Source organism: Cyanistes caeruleus, chromosome 3, assembly GCF_971803275.1.
Source record: "Cyanistes caeruleus chromosome 3, bCyaCae1.hap1.1, whole genome shotgun sequence".
In the NCBI taxonomy this organism is placed as follows: domain Eukaryota; kingdom Metazoa; phylum Chordata; class Aves; order Passeriformes; family Paridae; genus Cyanistes; species Cyanistes caeruleus.
This window is the reverse complement of record NC_141703.1, coordinates 18,737,918-18,763,474: the sequence shown is the minus strand read 5'-3', so window position 1 is coordinate 18,763,474 and position 25,557 is coordinate 18,737,918. Positions and strand designations below refer to the sequence as shown.

The window sequence follows — 25,557 nt, the reverse complement described above, 5'->3', positions numbered from 1 at the left end:
GCTTTGACAGTAATTTTCAGTATGCTATTATTGAAGTTATTTATGTTTGAATCAGAGCATCTTTTCACTCAGCTGTGTTTCTGCTGCTGTTTGATCCTGCAGTGTTGTAATAATCCCATCCTTATGTGTTTTATACTTTATGTGGCAGTGGTTGTTTCAAGCATCCATTACTTACACAGTTTTTAGGACTCAGACATTCAATCAGGATTCTTGCAGAATTCCCAGGTTCTTGTGCAGATTGCTTCTGCTGTTGCAAACTCTCACATATTTGATAGCAGACTTAAATTTTAATGACTTTGTGAAGCAGAAGGCTATGCAAATTAAACTGTAGGGTTCAGGAGTTCACAAGTTGAAGTTGCTTGGGTGTCAAGGGTATTTCATTGTGCATTGACAGCACAGCTGAGGACAGGTAATATCATTAACATCAGTAGACAGGGAAGGCACAGCTTTCTAAATGTGATTGTGATGTCTCTGCCTTCTGATACCAGAGATTAGAATGCAACATCCTGATATCCAAAAATAAGACCTGAGCACTATGATCAGTGTTTTGTGCTGTCACCTCCAGAAAACAGTATCCAATCTGACAATTGATGCTTGTCCCTTAATTTGTTCTTCACGTGTCTGAACCCAAAGCTTGGCACCTTGGCCTCATATCCACATCATCTGTAGCTGTACTTCATGCACTGTTACCTGTCCTCTTGAAATTGAGACCGCAGACCTCATCTCTGTGGTGATGTACCTTATTTTATGAGCTTCCTGCTATGCTTCTTGCCTGCTGTGTTTCTGTAACTGTCTTCTGAGATGGAGTTGGGGATGTAATGCCATGTGTGGTGTACCCTGCCTTACCTGCATAGTGTGATGGCAGGAATGGCCATCTCTCACTGTGTACAGGATCTTCAGAGAGAGTTCCCAGAGTTCAGCTGAACAGGCAGAGACTGAAATCCCATTACAGCTCTTCCAGCAGTTGGTTCTGCCAGATATTGGAAACCTCTAGAAAAAGTGTAATTTTCTGTGTTCCCCTAAAAATTTTCTGGATAATATCTTCCTAGGCTTGGAGAGGTCTGATGCTTCAGCTGCTGCTAACACAGTGATAATTGATGGGTAGATGTAATTAAAAGACCAAAAGGGCTCTCCTCACAGTAGCATGGCTTCCAGCTTTGTGTAATCTGTTGGTCTGGTCAATTAGAGTCATGGAACTATTGCCTGGAGTTTGTGTTCTACAGGATTACCTTTGGAAATGGAAAGGGAAGAGCCCTACATGTCATGGCTCTTGCTGGAGGATTGTCTGATGCAGAGGGCTTTTACCTTGGGTCTTGCTTGCACAGTGCTGCTTCTCCTGTGACAAAAACAGCCCTGGGGAAGGCACACCCTTCTTAAAACCTTTCTCCCTGGATCCCTCCACATCGTTTCACGGCTGTCCATGAATACTGAGTTTGTCTGATAGTTTATTAAGGTTCCTCAGGTCAACTCAGGCAGGATGGCATCATCACACGACCTCAAGGCTCACTGTGTGTGTGTTTGCTGTGTAATAACAACTCAGAATGAGAAAACTGCCTTAAATTGGGACTACTCTGTCCCACCAAAGTCCTTCCAGAAGATGTCTTCATCCCTGGAAATAAATATACCTGGATCTCTGGGGAAAATTCCTCCACAGGAACTGTTGCTCATGATAAAAGCCTGGGGAAATGAAATTTTTAGTTTCCCTAGGTGAATATAATACTGTGAAACAGGTTTTATGTAAAAATGTATAGACAGCTCAAATAAAAATGATCCTTAGTTGGAACTAAATTATTTTAAAGTTCCTTCCAACCCAAACTTTTCTCTGATTCTGTGACTCATTCTATGAAATAATTAAAAATGTACTACAATGGAATGACTTTGCAAACTCTTTGCTCATTAATACTATGTTAATATTCATAATATTGAAAGGCATCCAACCATTGAATGATTTTTTTCTCTAGCCCAGATGCTAGACTTTGGAGATAATTTCCACTTTCCTTAGCTTTGAATAGGGCATTTGAGGTAACTTGTTACATTTTGTAGTTAGCTTTTGACCCGTTGATTTCCATTTCCTCACTTCAAAAATGTAGTGCAAACATACTGCAGATCATGGCATCGAACTCCACAATTGTGGAGTTCAGACCTTTCTCATCAATAGTGAGACCCAAATTGAAACAGATGATTTTAAAATAGGAGAGAAAAAAGTGTTTCAAAACAAGAGTTTCAGAATCTAATGGACATTGTGAATGAAACAGCTAAGTTCTGGTTAGAAGATTTTTCTGAATTGTGTTCCCTGAAAATTATCTTATTTATTATAGCTTTAATTAATTCTTTATTTGCTCATCTTCAGTGGGAAAGAAACCAAGTATTCCTCTAGTACGTAGAATTGCTAAAAGCTTTAAAATTAGCATAAACAATTTTTCATTCTTCCTCCTTAAGAGCAATATACATACTTTTTCTATTTATATGCTATATTTGCTGTAGGATGCATATGAATAACAGACCCACTTACTCTATTTGGCTCAGATACTGGGATTCCCCCATGTCCCTCATCTGCCTTTGCCCTTCCTCTCTTCCAGCTAGCAAGAAGCAGAAGAGAGGCAGTGATTTCAAGCCCCAAGTTCACAGAGGCTGGCATTGTAGCTGAATGTTAATGCCTCATGTCGCTCGAGATGCCTGATACTTAGTAGTGCAACTTTAACCTTTATAATAGACATAATTTGATTCTCAAACCATCTAAATTCTCTCCTTGTTGCAGCCTAAGTAGCTGTGAGGAGTAGTGAGAACAGACAAATATAATCACCACACAGGACATGGAGAAGGACAGAGAGATGAATCAAATTCCCATCAGAGTTTTCAGATTTTATCCTTGTTATCACTATTTGATTCTAAAGTCAGGAAATGAAAGAAACATGAAGATATTTTGTTGTGATGTTGGTGTTAGCCAGTCAAATGGCGGAGCACTCAAAAAGTCAGCATCTTGTTTTGTAAGCTGGTATTGCAGATGTTTGGTCTTGAGCGCTCTAAAAGAGCACAGAAATAATTAGGTAGCTGTTAAGTGAGTATGAAAGGTAATAAAATAACTGATATATGCTTTTCCTTTTTTTTTTTTTTTATTTTTTTTATTTTAAATGAGGAAGGACATTTCAGGGTGAAAGTAAGACTGCAATTGCATTTTTTTTAGCCTTTGCTACTGTGTTTCAGGTGTTGTTTAAAAGACATAGCTCACATTTCAGTGTGATGATGTACCTTGTTTCTGTAAACCTGTATGTTTCTTCTGTTGCATAGGGACATAAGTTTGTCCATGTACATTTAAGCTACAAAATGCTGAGATCTCACAACTAGTGATTCCATTGTCTCTCCATTCTTGTGACATTTACATGGTACAACTGGCAATCTCCAGTGCTGTGCGAGGTTTATGATATAGGATATAGGATATAGGATATAGGATATAGGATATAGGATATAGGATATAGGATATAGGATATAGGATATAGGATATAGGATATGCTAGCCATACCAGAAGTAAAAAAGATGAGCTGTCCTGCAGAGTTTTGTCATCATTAGTCAAAGAAGTTTTCAAATGAGCAGTGGAGTCATGACTGAGTACTGCAGATCAAAACAGCTGATGATTAAATACTTCTTTTGTAACTGTGCTGTGTTTTGTATGTAGCACGAGTTTTACAGGAAATGTTTACTATTATTTATATTTATATATTATTTATATATAAATATATTTACATTCACTCTTACAATGAGGGATTTGTGTGTAGTGCTTGACACCAACATTTTGAATGTGTAACATGATTATGTCCAGATACTCCAAGGGTCTTACTATAGCCTCAAATGTTGAATGTATGGTGCAGAGTCTAGCATCTTCCCAATGCAAGAAATCTGTATCCAGCAAGAAATCCTTATCCTGCAAGAAAGTCTTGTCCACAAGATACATCTTTTGATGTTTTGGTTTAAAAAAAAAAAGCGCTTGCTAATTTAGGATGAATCTTGCCTAGCCTGACACCTGGGCGGGTTTAATCCACGAATAAGGAAGATCTGAAAAACATTTTCAGGAGAAGCTGATTTTCATTTTTAAAGACAACTCTCTAACGTAGCTGCAGGAGGTAGTGGTGGTGGTAATCATACACAGCATGAGAAACATAAAGTAGTGAGTTCAAAGTAGTTGAAAAGATGAGTTGTTCATGGTGTGGTTATCCCAGGGCTGAAGTTTATCCCAAACTAGCAACTGTGAGCCTTTGTGTCTACTCACCTGCCTAGGTTAATATAGCAGTCATAATTGAATAGATGTGGATAGCACAGAGATGGTGAGATTCTTGAAATACCTTTCTTAACATGCATTTGTAGATCCCAAAAAATGTGGGAATGTTACAAATATCTAATAAAAGAAGTAAAAATTTAAGCTCTAACTACTTTTTCTTTAGTTACATGATACTAGATAAGACTTTGTCCTTTACATGACTGATGGCTTCGACAAAAGTAAAATTTCAAATTCCTGTTGGCATTCATTAATGTGTTTGCTTCATCAAGTATAGACTGGCTTTCCAGACCAGTTTTCTGACTATGTCTTCAGTCTCTCCTCCATTTCTTTTGCCTTTTGGCTTATTGAGTTGCATATCTGAGGTGTCATTTTGCCTATAATATGACCCTACATAAGACAAATACGGTATGACGTTTTTAGTTAGTTCTGCTCAACCGGTCTGGCATGCAAAATCAATTCCATGTCAATTTAGCCAGGTAGTAACTCACTAAATAAAAAAATCTGTGTTTAAAAGTAGTAAAACAAAGAGAAATTTAATTCTGTCTCAACAAAATGGCAACTGACCTTTTCCTAGCTAATATCACCAACTGCAACCATCAGGTCAAAAGATAATGTAAGAGATATCTACTGTGATTGTCTTTTCTTCCTTCTTCTTCCACTTTACTTTTCCACAGTTATCCACCACCCACAGCTACACACCAAGAGTTAAAATATATGTTTTATTTGTCTGGACCACTTGGTCAGATCAAGATTCATAATAATTCCTTCTTTATCCTATGTTGTGGATTTTTAGAACTTTTCATATATTTTCCATTTACTAGGTTTGTCATAAAGAAGAACTATTTAAATTAAAAGAAAAACCTTTCCTTAGGAATCCTGTAAAAATTTTAAAATTCTATTGGGAGAATTCACCAAATATTAGTCTTTTCCTACCCATTTAAGAAGATGAGCTAGAAAAGAAATGGGGGCTAAATTTTGTCCTCATTTTTGTTTTGAGAAAAAACACTGCTGTCTTCAGAGAGATTTGGCTTGAAGTGTACAAGGGCTAGATGGTGTAAAAGTGACTTGCATTTGCAAGGTAGGTAAACAAAATTCATAGACTTCAGATGCTGAGCTAATACAATTAATCAAAGGTTATTTCATTCTTGCTCAAGACAGTGCAGCATGCAGGGTTCTCTGATGAAGCAAAAAGTTTGTAGTATAAACTGCAAAGTTAGGCCAATTCAATCTGTTAGATTGGAAAAAAACACATATCTTAATATCTATTGTTATTTCAGTATATTATTATCTCTGGACTACTCTGCTATGTCATTATAATAAACATTCTTCCATATTACTGCCATTTTCTCCATTAAAAGCTGATTATTAGTAGTGAATAAAAGTATGACTCTGTACTTGATTTTTCTTTTATTTTCTTTTTATAGAAGCTGCAAAGAATCGATCCTCCTTACTGTTGTTCAACCTTACCCTGTAAGTATTGCCAGTGTTTTCTGAATTAGTTTCCTAGCAACATAGCATCTTCTTTTTCTGCCCATATTCTGTTTGTGTCCCTACATTATCCATGCAATAAAAAGAAGTAAGTGCAGTAAGGACTGTGTCTATTAAAGGTGATGTTTAAGATGTGTTTAGACACAGGCATTACTGTGTCCGATCCTCAAAGGCTACATTAGTAAATTAAAAAATAACAGAGTCTTTAAACTCATAGTGATAGAGCAGAATTCTGAGTTCTGCTTCGATTTCTTGTTTGTTGCAGCTGCTGAGTTTTTCTTGGTTCTGCCTTGGTGCCACAAAATTACACTGCTGCAGTAAACCAGCTGTACCTTATCTAAGGGAGGACTCTGTGTCTATCTCCAGCTGGTGGAGGTGAGGGGAGAGCAGAGACAGACAGGCAACCATGTGAGGTTGCCTTGAATGGACTGGGAGAAACTGCAGCCCATTCAGAGCTGGTTGATGAGATATGGTTCGTAGGAGTGGGTCCATGACCTGTCAGCTCAAACCTATGAAAAAGGGGAGAAGCCAAGCCAGAGGAGGAAACTCACCTGTCCATGCACAGCCATGCATACATTGTGGGCTGCTGAGGGGCCTCAGCGATTCATGAGGAGTAATTCAGATTCAGCAGGTCCACTTGGCTGCCTGTTGTCTAGCCTGATACGTAGCAGTTTTCATTAACAAGGGATAATTGCATCCTTTTCATGCAAGAATAAGAGATGAGGTGGATTTGACACAAAGACTTGAAAACAAGTTTATCTGGTGAAACTGCCAAAAATTACGTCTTGCAAATGCAACTTGGCCCATGCTGTATGTCTTTGTACTAGTCATTATCCTTTCTGGTCTTAGTTTTGAGGTAGCCTTGCATCTTGTCCTGTAGCCTTTCTAGAAGCCAGTCTGCACTGCACCTACTTTGTGGGGGAAAAGCATGCATTCCACAGTAAAAACAGGCAAGGGCTGCCACCCTGCAGTAAGAACTCTGTCAGGAAGGTAATCTGGGATCAGCTCAGTATCAGTCAATATTTAAATGAAAATGAAGCCTTGTCTGACTGAAAAAAACCCAAAATCTAGCTGCCTTTAAAGCTTGCTGTTTTACAGCCAGCGGTTTAGGTCACAGTGTATATATTTATAATATGGGGGAAAAGAAATCTCCACCCAGTTTTCTTTTTTATGCAGGTTTCATCCATTGACAGACTTAATTCTTGTCTGTAAATGTCAGGTGAATAAAGGGCATGTGCTTTAGTGCACCTATGTGTTGCTTTAAAAGCAGGGAGCAAAGTGTGGTACTATGTCTGTGAGGTGCTGTGACCTGTTGTCATTATGCTGCTGGTCTGAGAGCAAGCCTGCATGTACTGAATGTGAGGGAAGCTGAAACCCAAATAAATTGTGCCCTCCATGTTCAATGGAAGACCTTACAGCAAGGTGCAGTCCTTCTCCAGCCTTCAACCTGGAAAAGAAGGAAAGTCATGACCTGGTATCTTTATCACAGGCAAGTCCTGCCTGACCAAGGTAGTGGCTTTCTATGATAGAGTGACTGCATCAGTGGACAAGGGAAGGGCTACAGATATCTTTTATCAGGGCTTCTGTAAAGCCTTTGATACAGTCCTCCACAACATCATTCTTTCTAAATTGGAGAGAGATGGATTTGTTAGAGGCACTGTTAGGTAGATGAAGAATTTGTTGGATGCTCACGTCCAGAGGGTTGTGGTGAACATCTCAGAGTCCCCATCATCAGCTGGACATCAGTGACAAATGGTGTCCCTCAGGTTTCTGCAATGGGACAAGTGTTATTTATTATCTTCAGTGACATAGACAAAGGGATCAGGTGCATCCTCAGGAGATTTTTATGTGACACCAAGCCAAGTGTTGACACAGCTGAAGTACCAGAGGGACTTGGACAGGCTCAAGAAATGAGCCCATGGGAATCTCCTGAGGTTTAACATGACCAAGTGTGAGGTGTTGCACATGGATCAAGGCAATCTTTGGTATCAATACAGGCTGGGGGATGAACAGAACAAGAGCAGCTCTGCCCAGAAGTATGTGCTGGTGGGTGAGAGACTGGACATGAGCCAGTGCACTGGCAACCCAGAAAGCCAAACAAGTCCTGGTCTGCATCAGTAGCAGTGTGACCAACAGGATATGGGGGGTGATTCTGCCCTTTTGTTCCACTCTCATGTGACCCCACTTGTAACGCTGCATTCAGCTCTGGCATCCCCAGCACAGAAAGAACATCAACCTGTCAGAGCAAGTCCAGATGAGGCCACCAAGATGATCAGAGTGATGGAGCACCTCTCCTGCGGGGAAAGGCTGAAAGATTTGGGATTGTTCAGCCTGGAGAAGAGAAGGCTTTAGGGTGACCTGATAGTGGCCTTTCAGGACCTGAAGGGAGCCTAGCAGAAAGCTGGAGACAGACTACTTGCAAGGCATGTAGTGACAGGACAAGGGGCAATGGCTTTGAACTGAAAGAGGGTGGGTTTAGGCTAGATATTAGGAAGAAATTCTTTACTCTGAGGGTGGTGAAGCACTGGAATAAGGTGCCCAGAGAAGCTGCAGATGTCCTATTCCTGGGAGTGTTAAAGGCCAGGTTGGATGGAGCTCTGAGCAACCTTGTCTATTAAATGGTGCCCCTGTCCATGGCAGGGGGCTTGGAACTGGATGATCTTTGAGGTCCCTTCTGTTCTTTAATTGTGTCAGTCTGTGATTCACAGCTATTTGTTCAAGCTCTTTGTGAGGCCTGACAAGGCAGGATCTGCCCTCTCATTAAATTGCAGCAAAATCTAATCAATAGCTGAACTACCTCTAGATGTCACCATTTTTCTGTCAGCCGTTTGGACTGATGTGCCCATTTGGTACATGAATTTGCATTTCCCCACTTGGGTATGTCTGTCAGAGACCCCCAGCTCTACCTCAGCAGATAAAACACTTGTGTTTTGGGGGGCAGTGGACATTTAAGCTCATGTAGGCATGAAGATTGTCTCCCCAAGAATGTGCACAGAGCAGTTAGAAGATGAGATTAATGTCTGCATGCTGGTGCTAGCTTTGATTGACCCATTTTTACCCCGGAGTTGGGATGCTTAGTGAAATGAACTGGTTGGGAGGCCCTTGCCTGCAGGACTGTTGCACCCAGCAGATCTCATCTATGCAGTATTATTGTACCTTCCTGCCTGCCCAGACCAGGGTCTTACTGATTTTTAGCATCCTCCCTTACTGCTTTCAACTTCAAGGTTTTCTGCAGCAGAAGCAAGGGTGTCTGTAGGGATGTGGAGCAGCTGGGATGATGCCAGTGTGTGCAGCCAAGTTGTGACCCTGAAGCAGTGCAAGACCCCTCAGTTTATGCAAACCTTGGGCTGTCAGGTCGCCTGGGTACTCCTGAGTCACTTAGAACATCTGGTCCATGCTAGCTCTCATACTGCCACACCACTGCTGTCACCAGTGCCTGAGCCTGCTGGCATCTCTTTCAGCCTTGCAACCCCTGGGTGTTGCTGCACTCCAGCTGTGTACCTGTCCTGGTCTTCTGTGCAGGGGATCCTCTGACAAATATTGATTTGCTTTCCAATTTGGAAATAATATTTATGCCTTCAGAAATTATGATGTACATGTATTTTCCCCATTTGTTTAATCTTGCTTCCTTCATGTTTCCTTTCACTCTTTTGTCAATAAAACTTGGATGATGAAGTAGAAACCAGACAAAGGAAAATAAGAGCTTTTAAATAAACACTGAATTTCTTCCCCATTCTTGGCAGAAATACATCTCTACAAGCATTTAATCGATCTCTCTTGATGGTGATTTTCCTTCTACCACTGCATGCCAAATTGCCAAGATGGATTACAGAAGTGCTATTTCTTCATTGGTTTTATTTGTGCTATTTAGAGTGTGTTTTGATTTTGCATTTAAGTAACCATCCTTTATGATTGCAGGTGAAAGTAGACATAATCTAGATTTATAGTACTCTGTACTTAGTACTCTTTGAAAGCTTTTGCGGATCATTTTTGCTTAAATGCGTTTAGTTTTGTTTAATGCTTAAACATATTAAAACACATTAAAATTTCATTTTAATCATGACCATGCCAAAGCATTAGGCTATCCTTTTCTTTCCATCAATCTTCAAATCTCTGCTAGGTTCTTTATCACCAGTGCTCCTAAGGAGGTCATCCAGCAGCTCAAGCAGTTAAAGCAGTTTTGAAAGCAGTTCACAGTTTTGATTTCTGGAAGTATGGCATTTGATTATAATTTCTGACTGTTTTATTCTGTAAATGAACTATCATTCTGATTGTTGCCTTATTAAGTTTTAAGCATTACTTAAATCAAACAACTTGCCTGTTTGATATCATTTCAGATTTTATGTGCAGAGATCATTTGATCGGTTGCTTTCATGATTAATCCCTTAAGCTCCTTGGATGAAGTCCAGGCCCAGCTGAGATCTGTGGCAATTTTGCTGTGCAATAAGTTTTGCAATGTGAAGAAGATTTTGTGTTTTGAAAGAGATGCTTCTTGTTTTAACATGGTTATACTTTTGAGACACAACAGTTGCAGAAAAACTACAATAAATAACATTTATGGATCATAATGATTGTGGCAACAGTCTTACTAAGAGTTTGTGGGACTAATGATCAGACTGTGACTACCATCTAAAAATGGTAAAATATAAGTAATGCAAATAATTAAATACAATTGCCTATGATAGATTGCCAACTTTTTAAGAGAGAACACAAATCTGACCACAATTCCAGCTATTAAATGTGTGCCAAGATTTTAACAAAGAAATACTCCTGATGATGATCAGGACCATGTGGTTATCACAAATTACTGTGTGGTAGAACTTCTCCACATTATTTCTTCCATGTCCCTGTTTGCTCTTCTACAATGCTCTTGTGAGCCAGTGTAGTCTTTTCAGCCTTGTTCGCAGCTATGAATTACCATATTTAGTTTCCCTTTGGGCATTATGTCCTGTTCCACTTAATAAATGTAATTCTTCCTCTTACTCACCTTTTATTTGCTTGTTAAATACTGGTGCTTGTAATTGCTGTTAGCGGTGAACCAAAAAGTCAACACATTTTTTCCACTTATGCAATTTTTTCCTTATTTTCTAGCAAACTTAATATTTTATATTAAACTAATGACTATTTTTAAGTAACAAGCTTAAAATTTATTGCATATATACACTCTGTGACTATCTAAAAACAATAGTTTTTCTATAGTTTTAACTATAGTATTTCTAATTTTAATGCTTACTGCCACAGAGCAGATTTTCTTTTCAGCTTGTGAGTGTCCTATACTGCTGCCATTCTATTTCTTTATGATATCTCACTGTGCTCTTCTAGCTATTAAATCCTTCATTGTGCAGGAGTAAAGGTTTTGCTCTTGCAGCACCTCTACTGGCAAGACCACTCAAAGAGGCTTTTTCAGCCAATAAAAACCAATTCCTTTGCAATCTCCCCCAAATTATAGTTTACCTGTAAAAGTGCACAAAGCACTAGACATTTTTATTTTCATTAAAAAATTTCACTCATAATGTAGGATATTGTTTCTAAAATGTATCAATAAATGACCCTCTCTAATGCTGTTGACAAATATAGCATCTGCTTTTGACAAGTCTAGAAAATGAGATAGTAACATTTTCCTGAAAGTCTGCTCTGCAATCTTTTGTGTTTTGACCCTGCTTATGGGAAGCCCACTGATTGCAGTCACTATAAGCAAGGTTCAAAGTAGGGTCCAGGTCTTTACTATTATTTCCTCCAAGTACATCTCTGTGCAATGCTTCATTTTTCTTGTTAGTAGTTTCTCTAGGTAGTGTTGAAATGATCAGCTGATTTTTTCCTTTCAATTCTGTGCAAACAAGTAAAAAATATTTAAAATCCTAATAAATTTGAGCTTTTAATAGGAAACAGGGCTTATGTCACAAGGAGTAAAGTTTGGAGAGTTTTGAGTTATTTTGACTCCTTGTTAAAATGTGTGCCCTCATTTTGCACAAGTCACTCTAATTAAGCTGTTTTTATCTGTGACGATGCAAATACTTTACTTGCAGTGATAGATGTTCTGCATTAGTGTAAACACCTCCTGCTTAAGGTCATTAACTGAGAATTGTGGCGTCCATTTGGCTATAAAACAGAGCATCAGAAATAAATGAACCTGTCACTATGAGAGTCATTAAGTGATAGCATTCTTCTACAAACCTAAAGACATTAAAATACAATAGAGCTGCACATCATCTTGCCGAGGCTTTGTTAGACAAGCGAGTTCCGACAATCAAACCCAACTGTTTTCCTAAGTATTTGCACATCCTTTGGAAAGACTTCTCTTCCCAAAGAGAAAATGTCAAGTGTCAAGTTGATTCAGAGGTAGAAACAACGACATTGTGCAATTAAATGCAAGAGCTGTGCTATTACTCAAACCTTTAACCAGCAGAGCATGTTCTCCCAAGTACCCGGTGCATTTTCTTGCACCCTTGGTTTATAGTTTGGAGCTTTTTGGAAAACAGTCTGCTCCAGGCTCACCCAGAATGCCTGGAGAAGGGCCAGAGTCCTTCCCATGTCACCACAGCAAAAGTGAAAGGAAGCAGCACATTTTATAGTTTTATGGTTTTATGGTAAAACGTGGTGTGCTTCCCTGACTGTGCAATGGGTACATTGAACCCCACATCCCAGAGGAGTTCTTGGGAACCCACATATGTTCAAATCTTTAGTTGTCCTGAACTCTCCCATTGCATTTTGCAATAACATAATTTAAGTGTTTATGCCTCCTGCAAGTGACTTTTGAGATTGTAGAGAGAAAAAGAAAGAGGTTGTAGAGAGCAATAGGGACACATAGTGGTTTGCCAGATTTGCTGTATGGGAGCAACCTTGCCAGAATCCAGAGAAAATTTGGCAGTCTGCCTGTTAAGAGAGGCCAGACTGGTGACTCATTTGTAATAAGAGCAAGCAACAGTACAAAAATTCGTTCAGCAAGAATAGTAAGTGAAAGCCACTCTTTTCCCCATGCTCTCGCAAGGGAAAGCCAGTAGACTAATCCTGCTGCTGTGCTGCTGCCCTGTGGCAGTGGCATCAAGTTTGCAGTCTGTTACTTGGGTGCCAAACAGACTATCCCCCTTACACATTGCAGAGGGGGACTACATAGAGAGGAAGGGAATTAGAGAAGGCATCTCTAGAGTTGTTATATTAATCATGGTACTATTTTATACTGTATCTTTCTAGGAATTCATCTCCAGAGAACAGTATTTAAACTGCTTCAGTATTTCCATGTTGGCCCCTCTTGTTGAAAAAGTCAACAGGGTCCCCCACCCTGAGACACTATTCTACTTTTTTTACACTTTTTTTTTTCTTTTTTCTTTTTTTTTTTTTATTTCTTTTTTTGGTTATTGTTTCAAAATTTCTGGGGACCTCATTCATGGAGTTGAATTTTCTGTTATATACATCTATTGATTATTGTGTGATCATATGTGCTAGAGAGGTAAGAAAGAATGAACTGTGAAATCAAAGCATTTCTTTTTATTTCTTGATTCTATTTTGTGCCTCAGGAATTCCTGGATGTCTCTGATATTTCCCAGGAGAATGTGGCAGTGTTCATTCCTTGTTCACTGGTTGATACTGAGCCTATGATAATAGTTACCATGTTTTCAATGTGATGATAGATCAGAGGCATACAGAAATGAGACAGACTTCTTCTCACTAGTTACTAGAAACAAAGCTTCTGCATCACAACAAAATAACTTTTTAAGCAGTTTCAGCAGAGATCAGAGAAAGAAACAGAGGAGCACATAGCCTTGGACTACTCCATTACTCCTGCAGATTGTTAGTTGGGTCAGAATTCTAGTGACAGTAACAAGACTTTCCATGTTTACAAGGACAGCTCTCATACCACATTGATCATCACCACACATGCCTCTGCTTGTTTCTCACAGGCAAACCAACATGACTTAAGTCTTTATTCAAAACTAGTAAGGCCACTTCCCAGGACTTAGAGTAAGATTCTGAAATTCTTAATTCATATTTTCATGAAACAAATGGATCAAAACCCGTCCCAAAAGAGCCCAGTGACTTTCAGCCAGAGCAAGAGTCTTCCATTGCCCGTTATCATGGTTATGAAGTGAGGCAATGCCAGAAGCTGTGTTTGTAACTGACTTGAGAATAAAACAACCTCACTTCTGCTGCTGAAAGTGGAAATCCCATTGACTATGAATATTTAATTTGTTACTAAAAAGAAGTTGTTAGTCAAATTTCTCAAGTGAGGGGATTTTTTTTTCCAGGGGTTGAAAACAAGTGAACCCATTGCATAATGTAGTAGGTAAAAATCAAGTAGGTCCCAGAAGAAAATTCGGAATGCTTCTACACTTCTAATCCATGGAGCTCTGCAACATGTCAATATTGAAGGCATGCCTTGCACAGGATATGTTTAGGGGAAACCTTCAGGGGAAGCTTGTTGGCCTGCAGGTGCTTCTTGGTGGTTTTCACCTGGATTTTAAAGTGGACAAATACAACAAGATGCCACTGTATTTAGAGACCTCCCAGACACTTTTTTGGCAAAAGTCGTGTGTATGTCTATCCAATAGATCACAGATTATGCAAAGATTTTCCATTCATTCTGTGAAGAAAGGGTCACTGGTAGGTCACTGGTCAGTGTCCCTTCATGCAGATAAGGCTGGGTGACAGCAGTGACTGTGGGAGCACTGCAGGAATTTGTGTGTGCACTGAGAGCCCTTCTGATTGCTCCAGTCTAACTGTGGGATAATTTTCAGTGTGTTCAGTATGCACTGGTGTTTCTTTATGTGTATGTACATACAGATTACCTCAGAATGCATTATGGTTTGACTGTATTTCCATTCTTCTGTATGCAAAATGTTTGCATGGAGTTCCCAGCATATAAGAAACAGGGGGAATAACTGAAAAAGAAAAGAAAGGTTTTAATTTGATGTTATGTGATATATCTTGTCATCATCTTTTCTTCCAGTCTCCTAAATCAGCTTTTATTAGTGCTGCAAAAAAGGCAAGATTGAAGTCCAATCCTGTCAAAGTACGCTTCTCTGAAGAAGTAATTATCAATGGCCAGGTGTCGGTGAGTATTCAGCTATTTAACCTCAGAAAGGATTGATCATTTCATCCAAAGGTACAGCTCAGGCCTGGAAAGGGAGGTAATTACGTGGCAGGAAAAATGGTGACAGGCTTGCAAAGAGAAGGGCTTTTCTATTTCTGAAGTTTTCCAAAGATCTTTTTTTAAAGTTCATTAGGTCCATAATTTTATGAAAAATTTGTTTCTTAAAATAAAATTAAGATGCTAGTGAGTGTATTTTGTGGTGATGGCACATATGTGAGCAGCTTGGCAAGCAGGCCAGGGAAGATAAGGGGCAGCTCATGATCTCAGCTACTGTCCTGCTCTTTCATTATTACTGTTTTCAAATCCCTTTCAGTATTCACAGCTCAATTTATGTGCTAACTGGCCCTTTTAATAATCAAAAGCCAGAGACTGCAAAAGTCAGCGTGTGTGTGTAGTCTTGTAGTGTTTGTCTGTTGGTTTTTTCAGATCAACTTTGTTTTCATAAAAACCATAAGCTCAAGAGAGCTACCATGTCAGAAAAACTGATTAAGATTTCCTCACAGACCCCTTTAAAATTTGTTTTATCTCCTTGAACTTATTGTTTCCAGACCTCAGGCAACATCTGCCTCCCTTTGAGAGGCACTGAACTCCTCCTTAGACATGAACTCACAGCTCATTTTCATAATTTGCCAGAGCATCATTCCACTCTGATGTCCTTAGCCAACTCCCTTCCAAACCTAAATTGATACTTCATTTTTTCTAAAGCAATTTCTGCTCTTTAAAATAAAAAGAAGCAAACAAAACCTCCCAAGATTTAATTTCCCTTCCTTTTTCCTCTTTATTTTGCTATACTAGTTTTGAATTGTCAAATTGGGTGGCAATGTTATATGTTGTTCTTCTTAAATGATAAAAGATATCAGCATTTAATATCCACCTATAAAGAAAATGTTAAATGACTTGATTGTAATCCTTACTAATAAACTGTAGTTTCCATTTTTTAGATTGAAGACACTAAACAACTCACTATATTCAGAGAAACAGTAATCCATTTTTCTATTTTAGTGAAAATGTTTCAACTTCAGAGGCAATATTTATTGTCAGAGAGAAAGTATTTAGGGAAAGAGTTCTCCAAGATAGACATAAAATATGTGTGAGCAGTCACATTTTACAGGACAGAAACCTGAAGAGGGCAGCTGCAATGAGCATGGCTAGACCCCTGCAGGGCACTCATATTTCTGCTTTCAATTTGGGCCTACACTGAAAACTTCTCAGCGTTTGCTTTTCCATCAGAATGGTGTGCTTCTTGATGGAACAATGTTTATATTTCTCTTGTTGCATGTTGTAATCTGATTCACTGATTTGCTTGACAGGAAACAGTTAAGGACAACTCACTTCTTTTCATGCCAAATGTTCTAAAGGTGTATCTTGAAAATGGACAAACCAAATCTTTCCGTTTTGACTGCAGCACTTCAATAAAGGTAAGCTAGATATACCTTGGTATGAGACCTTCAGTAATTATCGTTTACTTGGAATGCTTTAAGAACAAAATTACTGGTGTGTTCAGTTTGGGCTGGACTCTTAGTTTAGAAATAATGAGGATTTGGTCCATTTTTCTGCTCCTAAAATCATATTTTATTGTCAGTGAAGAAGAAGTGATGATTTTAATGTGCTTGGAGAACAATCAAAACTGTGTGCTTGTATTGTTTTGATATGCTGCCAAACACTGGCATGATTTGTCAGCAAAAGTCAGGAGCTAAGAAGATTAAGATGTTGGTTGCTGATTGAATATCATCTATCTTATCATTCAGTGAATTTAGGATGGGATATTGTAGGGTTATGTCGGTGATAAATTACTCGCCTCAGTGCAGTGCCCTTTACACTTTTCCATAGTACATTTCACATGCAGAAATAAAAAGGTAAAGCCCTGGCACAAAACTGAGTCTGCCAGGGAATGTCTGTGACACTGTTCCTAAATCAGAGGCATCATCAGTGTCTGTGAGAGTCTTGGAGTAGTGTGGTAAGGAGCAGGGTTAGCATTACTGTTTCGGGAAGCTGGTTTCAACATGGGTTGGTTACCAAATCTAGCTCACTGCATGGTTGTGAGCACGCCTGGGACACCGAGACATGAGAGGGGCATGGGTGGCAATGATCAGTGAAGGCTGGAGATGCTGGCTTTTGCTACTTTTAAGGGATTGTAAAACCAGGCGTATTTGAAGAAAGGCTGCCTTTGTGCTTACTGTGATACAGCAGCATGCTCAATCAGTTAGAGCAGCAAAGAGAATTATTTACTAAGGCAGATAAGAAATTTACTCCAGTCTGATGGTAAAACAGATGTTAGTCACACTTAAAAATGGGATGCAACCTTTGTTGATAAATGTAGCATATATGCCTTAGGCATAAGTTGAATGCAGGTATGGGTACATGCATTCCATCCACGTGATACGTCTATGGGATACTGAATTCCTTGAGTCCATTTGAAAGCTTGACTGATGAAAAAATAGGGGACATTGCTCATCTAGCTAGTGAGATCTCCATACCCTTCTACAGGGCACAAGCCCACTTTCTAGTATTTTCTGTTATGAGCATATAAACAGCCAACCTGTTCCAGGATGTTTTGCCCCTAGTGACCAGTCTTTGGCCATCACATTATACTAGTTTTCAGTAGTTCTGTCATGGATATGTCATTATCAGACCAAATGTCAAATCTGAAGTGATTGGCACAGATACCCATGTGGTCTCAGTTACCTAACTGTATTGATGTTGTAAACCTGCTTTGAACTTAGTCATTTTGACTGTTGGCAGGAATAATTTCCTTGGCATCTAATTCAGACAATTATATATTCTGAGGTCTGCACAGATATAAATGACATATTTTTGCATGTGTGTGTATATTCCTCAGTGTGGATGGGTGGGTGTGGATTGCTGCTTCTTTGCTTAACTGGGGTGACATGCTCCAGGTGAGTCAAGGTAAATGCAGGATTTTTCACCTCTAGCAGTCCAGTAGTTCACCACTTAAAAAGGAAGGTGCAAGCAGCACCTAACCTGCAGTCCTCACTTCCATATTGTTGAGTCATAGCACCTGGGTTGACTCAAATTATCAGATGAGAGGATATCTAGCAGAAACTTTGGCACAGTAGTTCAGAGGCTGCGTGCTCCTTAGCCTCATATTTTAAAAGGTTCAGAAGAGCTAGTGGTACAAAGCAGTGCCATTACTACCCTCTCTTAAAAGCTTATATTTAGTGTTATGCTGCTTCATGTTACTGTTATGCCCATAGTCATTTAGCATAGTTTAGAAGTATAAATAGAGTAGATTTCATGTGTAAGTAATAAATTCCCCATTGGTCAGAATAGTATAATATTAGCCTCTATTATTTAGGGATAGCTTGGAATTCATCAGTGCTATCTTATATTCTCTACATTGTAGAGAGCTGTCCCCATCCTCCCACATACATTTTTTCATCCTTCCACCAGTTTGGTCTTGATTTTCCATAAACACACTGTAATTGATCAATTAATCTTCCTAAATTATGTTAAAACACTTGGATTACAATTTGTCATGATCTTAGTAAGCCTCATCCATCTGGATACTTACGTATATCTGAAAATCTTTCAGTTGGAAGGAAATGTTTTAATCTTGTCACCAACATACTGTGAAACTATTTCTAAATGATGGGTTATTATGTATTTCTTTTTCCTACAGCATTCACTAAAGTAAAAGATACCTTGACAAATGGTATTGAAAGTCTGCATACATTTACAAAGTGTTATGTGAAAGTAAGATAGGGATTAGTTGAATGGTTTTTTGAAGAGGTTTGTTTAGCTGTTATTTTAGATATTGTCATTCTCAAATTAATTATCCTTAGTCATAATTCAGTGTGAAAAAAGCTGATCAGGAGTCTCTAAAAATTGATATGGTCCATCAGTTTAGAGCTATTGTTCTGCACAGTTATTGCCATCATTGACTTTTCTGTTAGCATTTAAAACTCAAGAAGTGAACTTTAAAAAAAATCCTTTGCCATAAGAACAAATAAAGGCCATTCATCTAATTTTTTTTTTCCTTGAATTTATAAATTTGGTTTGTCTGCTTGATGGCGTGGCCCTGACAAAGGGAAAAGAGTAGTGATAAGACCATCTCTCCTTTGCTGATGGCTTTTATTTCCAGGGAGACAGATATAAGGGCCACACCAATATCATTTTCATGTTAAACCACAACAGATTGTTGTCTATTCCCAGCAATTCCATTTATGTATTTCTCACGTTCATGTCTGTTACCATCTTGGGGATGTTTGAGGAGTGGTTGAGATGTCCTGGAAACTTGTGCAAAACAGGCACAAAGCCTGGGCTTCTGCCCTGTGCTGGGTACATTCAGGCTGTATGGAAGGAAGAACTGGGTCCCAAGCCTTTCATGAATTTAAGCACTTCTTATAAATCCTTTGTTAATTAGGACGTCATCTTAACACTCCAAGAAAAGCTTTCCATCAAGTGTATTGAACACTTCTCCCTAATGCTGGAGCAGAGAGTTGAAGGATCTGGAACGAAACTCCTTTTGCTACATGAACAAGAGACTCTAACTCAGGTTTGTGTAATGGTATATGAGAACATATTAATGACATGGGTTAATCAGTAAATTATCCATGTTTTTCATTACTCAAATGAGTTAACTGCAAGCTTTATATTTTGATCCAGTCTATCAAATAGCTAGGATATTTAGATGTGATTGTAAGAATAAGGTTCTCACAGGAATTTTCTGTTATAAAAACATCATATTTCATTGCTTTATTGTGTCATTCAAAATATTAAGAATTAAAAGATCAGACTGAAATCTGAAAAATGCTTATCTAACCTTTTCATATCATATGAGGCCCAGCTAGTGAACATACTCAACAGCTGGCAAATCCATGGTAACAGTTCTTAGAACCACAGTTTTCCCAAATTTCTTTAAAAGCCTTATTTTGATATTTTGCTCCAATTTGATTATACAGATCTGTATCTGTGTGACAGGGAATAGTCCTCTTTCTGATGAAGTCAAGTTTGGCTTGTTTATACAGAGGTATGTTATGTCACCAATGATGATGAATTGTGACACAGAAAATGTTGGTGTGGTTGGTTGCTTCCTTAGAACCAGGAAGTGTGACTTCACAGTTACCAGCAGCGTACCCTAATATTGATGATCTTCTGATCATTTTGCCAAATTGCTTAGCCTGAAATTTTCTATTATATTTTTATTTTTTCAGGAGAGCATTAGTATTTTTTAAATTTCAGTTGAATTGGAAAAAAAAGGAAAAAGGAGAAATGGAGAAATGTGGAAAAATACTTAAATTAAGTGACAGAATCCCTGTAATTATAACTGGATGGTTATAATGTATAACTGGATGGTGTAATGGTGTGAAGGAGCTTAGTTTACCAGATAATAGTCTTTCTAGCATTTTCTAGCCTTTAAGCACTTGCTATTGCCATGTTAACATTATTTTCTTGTGGCTATAAACTACCCAGTGATTGCACAATATCCAGAAATACTCAATACTTGTTCTCTTAGCCAAGCCATCTCCTTGAAGTTATTGGTAAAATTCTCACTGATGTCAGAAAAATCAGAATAAACCAAATTAGTGAGCTTTTCAGAAATCCCATCTGGAGCTTTTATTAATAGGTACAGTATTATACTGTACATGTTATTAATATGTAATATGTATGTCTATATACTTAGGAAAGAGGTGACAATGTGAGAAAGAAGAGACAATGTGAAATAATAATAGACCTTTTGAAAATTGTTTGACCAAGACAGAGACTTCATTGGAGATTTTTTAAATTATAGTTTTGTCAGGTAAAGATGTTGATTATAAAGTACCCTAACTCTGCATTAGCCTAATTGAATAAATTACGTAAAATACATTAATACTGAGCATTTCTGCTTTGAAGTTCCTGTAAAATCAGCAATGTTTTAATAAATATAAATATAAATGTTTTAAACATTATAATGTTGCTGCTGACCATGACTTAAAATGGTGAGTTTGGATTGTTACCCTTTTATCCAATTATTCCTTTGCTAGGCAGTGATCTCCTGTGAATATACCCAGATGACAGAGTTAGATGCTTTAAAAAGTTTCGCTGACCAACACACTAAGCAGCCTTTTTAATTTCTTAATGTATTATCTCTCAGTCAGAAGTTACAGAGTAGATCTCTTAATCCAGAACAACCCAGGAAAATAATTTATCTCAATTTGCCTAATGGATTAGAACAAGCAAGAGAAAGTGAGAGTAATAGCTGCCAAGCTACTACTGTATAATATATAGTTGTGTCTCACCTGTGTTCTCAGACAGTCTAAGAAATAAAATGTGACCTCTCCCCAGACACCTAACACTTCTTGTTTATGAGTAATTTAGTCCTGCTGAAGCTCAACTCAGTTTGCATTTCACTTGGCTGAATTTTTGTTAAAATCTGTTTTCTCTGTTGTTTCACCCTGGTTTTTAGTGAGTTCTGTTTGAGGATGAGTTGTATCTGGCAGTTATGCCTGTATGAATCTAAAAGTCCTTCCACAGGATCATATATATGATGTTCTTAGATGAAGAACTTAATAAGTAGCCCATGGCAAAGCTCTTTTATGGGAATTATTTTTCTTGCTACCACAGGGCTCTGGAGCAGGGTAACATTGCCCAAGACTATAGACCCTGTTTTCAACCAGGGATGCCAAGCTCTAATATTATTATTGCACTGTCCTAGGTGACCCAAAGGCCAAGCTCGCATAAGATGAGATGTCTTTTCAGGATTAGCTTTGTCCCAAAGGATCCCATTGATCTTTTAAGAAGAGATCCAGTTGCTTTTGAATATCTCTATGTACAGGTAAGTGAAAGCACAGCCATTGCTACTGCAAAGGAGAATAAAAAAATGCACTTACAAAATATATAAATTTACTTCTTCACATAGAAAAGCATGATTGCAGTGAATCCTAGCTTTTATTACTGCTGCATAAAGCCAATGAATGCACTCGGGGAATGTGCAAATCTCTATCATCTGCAAAGTCCTCTTTCTTCATAAGTCTCTCCAAGCAGTAACACTTTGATATCTTTCCAAAATATATTTGGCTTTGGATAAGAGTGAAGCTGAATTAATTGTTAATACTTATTTATGGTACTGTAATATCAGACAGAAATTATGTCTGAAAAGGAGCTTCGAGTAAAGTGGATGGGAAAACTGATGTACAAGCAATGTGGTTCTCCTGAGTATCTCACCAATTAGAATCCAGCTATCCTGGATATACTGATACCCTCCAAGCACTCTTTGTGATGAAGGATTACTCCTTTCTCCAGGAAGGCTGAAGAGAGCTTAGGTCAAAATAAACATGCCTTTTGCTCTTTGGCAGAAGTACTGGTATTCCTCATTAGTGCCCATATCATGAATATCTGACACAATATATGAAAGCAAAAACACAGTTCTGCTTCCGAGTTAGGGGTTACTTTTCATGAAGTGTTAATTAAAAATCAAACAAACAAAAAAACCAAACAAAAACAAATAAAAAACCCCCAAAACCCAAACCAAACAAACAAAAACAAACAAACAAATAAAAGATGAAAAGAAATAAAATAAAATAACATTAATTTATTATTAGTGCAAGATTTTTTAACGTGATGCTCCCTCTACTGGTTCTTTGGCAGAGCTGTAACGATGTGGTCCAGGAAAGATTTGGACCAGAACTGAAATACGACATTGCCCTGCGGTTGGCTGCATTACAAATGTATATTGCAACTGTGACCACCAAGCAAACTCAGAAAATCTCCCTCAAATACATAGAGTAAGTTGAGAATGCTGTGTGTTCTCTAAAAGTGAAACATTAGGAGTAACTTGTAGATTCTTTAAGGTTGTTTCTTTAGTATGTCTGTATGCATGCACCAATTTAGGTTTATTCTTTGTCGCTGAAATAAATTCAGGTGTGTTAAGAGTGGTACATTTTGTTCTTTTGGTCTGTTTACCTTTTGATCATCTGTTTGGGCATGTGAAATAGACTGTAAATGTAAATACAACTAGCTCATTTGCTTTCAGTGATTTAAGATCTAAATTTATAAAGTCTGTATCCTAAGGTTTTAGTAAAAATTATTATAGTAAGATTCAGATTACTGTTCAGTTCAGAAGGCAGTAGGTCACAGATTGGAGTTTGTAATATTTCTTAAATCCAGAAGTACTCCAGTACTTGTCTTATGTTAGACATTATAAATATATATATAACTACAATGAAAAAAAAAATTGGAAAGTGCAAATGTGTGTATATTTACTTGTATTTAAAAAAAAAAAAAAAGGCAACAAAAATCTCCAGCAAAATAAAAACCCAAGCCCTAAAACTTATGTTGCTGTTGCTTAGTTTGCTTCCAGAATGGAAATTGCTACTCACTCAGTCTTGTAGAGTTTCTCCATCATATTGAAGACAATTTTATATTCTATCCTATTAATGAATCTGCAAAAAATAACTTACAAGTAAAGAGTCAATCTTCTGTCAAAAGGGGTGGTTCAAGCAGAAAAAAAAATTTGGTAAATGGAGACGAACTGGTTCCATTTTTGAGGAGGACCCAACCCCTTCCCCCAATCCCAAACATAAAGTGACAAGAAAATAGCTCTGATTTCCCTGTTCTAAAAGAAACCAAGAAAATAAAATTAAATCTGACATTACATTGTTAAATTATCTGCTATTTTAATTCTGTGATCATACTTGTCAATGCAATTAAGTGTTGTTTACATAGACTTTAAATATCAAACTTTAGCATTTTTTTCTGAATGAACATTTTTTGGCACGACTGAAGAGACGGAAGGGGTAGAAGAGAGATTATTTATAATTTTAAAATACCTTTTTCTTGAGAAATAAATTGTTTAAATTTAAGAAATAACATGTTATTGCAAAACTCTGGACTTGATCAACTCTCCTTCTGTTTTCAGGTAATCATTCACTTGGCATCGTAGTCATCAGTCTTTAGATAAATACTCATCACAGGAATGTGAAATTAAATATATGCCTTTTATTGCAGAAAAGAATGGGGATTAGAGACTTTTCTTCCATCTGCTGTGCTGCAAAGCATGAAAGAAAAGAACATAAAGAAAGCACTTTCCCACCTTGTCAAAGCAAATCAAAACCTAGTTCCTCCAGGCAAAAAGGTATTACATTTGCATCTTAATGGAAAATATGTTTTAAAGAACAAAAGTGTGGCATGCATGGGACACAGTTAAAGCTAATCCTTTGGAGAAACACCTAGCCACTATATTTTCAGAGATCTAACTTTGGGTGCTGGCGCAACATAGCCAAGAACTATTAAAAATAATTAATTATGCCCCATCTAAATTATCTTCCTATCTTGGGAATGACAGAGAACTGGTTAATAATACCTCCTGTATGATAACCATATATTTTTTAATTAACTTAGTGCTTTCTATGAATGGCAGATTTTCTAGGAAAGCTTTTGTTCTCTCTCTGATGCTCTCATCTGACATAAATGCTGTTTTTCAGATTGTGTTCTGTTGCACTGTAGAGAAAGACTTTTCGCTGGCCAAGATGTAACTGGATAGATGATGGTCCTTGCAGTCAATGACCCTCCTTGCTGTTGTAAAATGCTTTTCTTAGCACTAAGCTTTCACTTCAGCTGGAAAAAGCACAGATAAGACAATGTCTCTGAGAAATGCCTTTGTTACATACATGCAGCTGAGACTGCTCTTAGGCACCATAATGTGGTTTCTTAGTGCAGGTCATCTTCTGATTTGTAATCAGTGGAGAGAAACAGGCACTTCCAGGGAGCGAGTCATCCCATCCCACATTTGGGACCAGAAATAGGTCAGATTGCTTGTGTCCTAGAAATGCTTATGTCTCCTCATGGACTATAAAAAGAGCCTAAGAGTGACTAGTTGAGACATGAAATAAGCTGAACCCTGCTTCATGACACTTTGTTTCTGAACCAAAAAAACAAAACAGCTGCTGCCTGAGCTAAGGCTCATTGTGATCAGCAGAAATCCTGCTTGGAGATTTCAGAACACATCGTGACTGTGAACACAGCTCAGCTGTATTTGACCTCAGGAAGAGAGGCTGAAGCACTGTGTGTTTCCTGAGCTAAATTATGCCAATTGCTTATTTTTTATCTTGGTAGTATAAATTCGGGTTTATTTTGGAAGCTGTCACTGCTGCAGGCCTTCCATGTGTAAGATATGCCTTACAGTGGCATACCAGTATCAGTTCTTGCTTAGAAGAGATATCCCAACAGTCCCTTCCTGCAGCAAGCAGACTTTGTCAGGTTTGCTTCATTCTTTTTGATTTGAGCTTTGGAAATATGTTATTTGCCAACCTGCTTTCTTAGCAGGTAGGTCTGAGAAAGAAAGCCTGTGAGCTCTTCATCACCTCCTGTCTCACTTGTAGGTACTGACACAGGAACTAATTGATTTCTTTCTGGGGTCTTCTCTTCCTTCACGTGAAGTGAAGCTTGTCATTCTCAGGATTTTCCTGTTTTTATACAACCCTTGTGTATTTCTGCACCAAGTGAGCACCTGGTGAAGCAACGGACAAAGCATTAACATTAGTTGCTCTGCTTTGGATCCATTTCCTCCTTGTTGTCTAGGAAAAATTTAGGATAAGGGCCCTTAGAATGCTCTTTGAGATTAAATGAATTTTAGAATTAGAAATCCGGTGACAGGAATGAAACTAGCAAATGATATAAGGCTGTTTTATATTATCTTCTAAAAGTCCAGATATAAGGATTTACACAAGGGAAGTGTAAGGTTTGAATTCAGACTGATGAAATGAAA

General features: G+C 38.0%; 1 protein-coding gene across 4 annotated transcripts in view; it reads left to right on the top strand.

The window, feature by feature from the left end:
- The window catches only part of FRMPD4 (FERM and PDZ domain containing 4), a 296,031-nt gene that overhangs the window by 258,852 nt on the left and 11,622 nt on the right, over nucleotides 1-25,557 (top strand). For all 4 annotated transcript variants that reach the window (XM_023918369.2, XM_086880086.1, XM_023918368.2 and 1 more), the window contains 7 exons: nucleotides 5,698-5,743; nucleotides 14,706-14,810; nucleotides 16,160-16,267; nucleotides 19,234-19,365; nucleotides 21,508-21,627; nucleotides 22,440-22,576; nucleotides 23,799-23,925. In XM_023918369.2, the coding sequence (XP_023774137.1) occupies nucleotides 16,190-16,267; nucleotides 19,234-19,365; nucleotides 21,508-21,627; nucleotides 22,440-22,576; nucleotides 23,799-23,925 (594 nt within the window). In that variant the 5' untranslated portion in view covers nucleotides 5,698-5,743; nucleotides 14,706-14,810; nucleotides 16,160-16,189. The remainder of the gene's footprint in view (nucleotides 1-5,697; nucleotides 5,744-14,705; nucleotides 14,811-16,159; nucleotides 16,268-19,233; nucleotides 19,366-21,507; nucleotides 21,628-22,439; nucleotides 22,577-23,798; nucleotides 23,926-25,557) is intronic.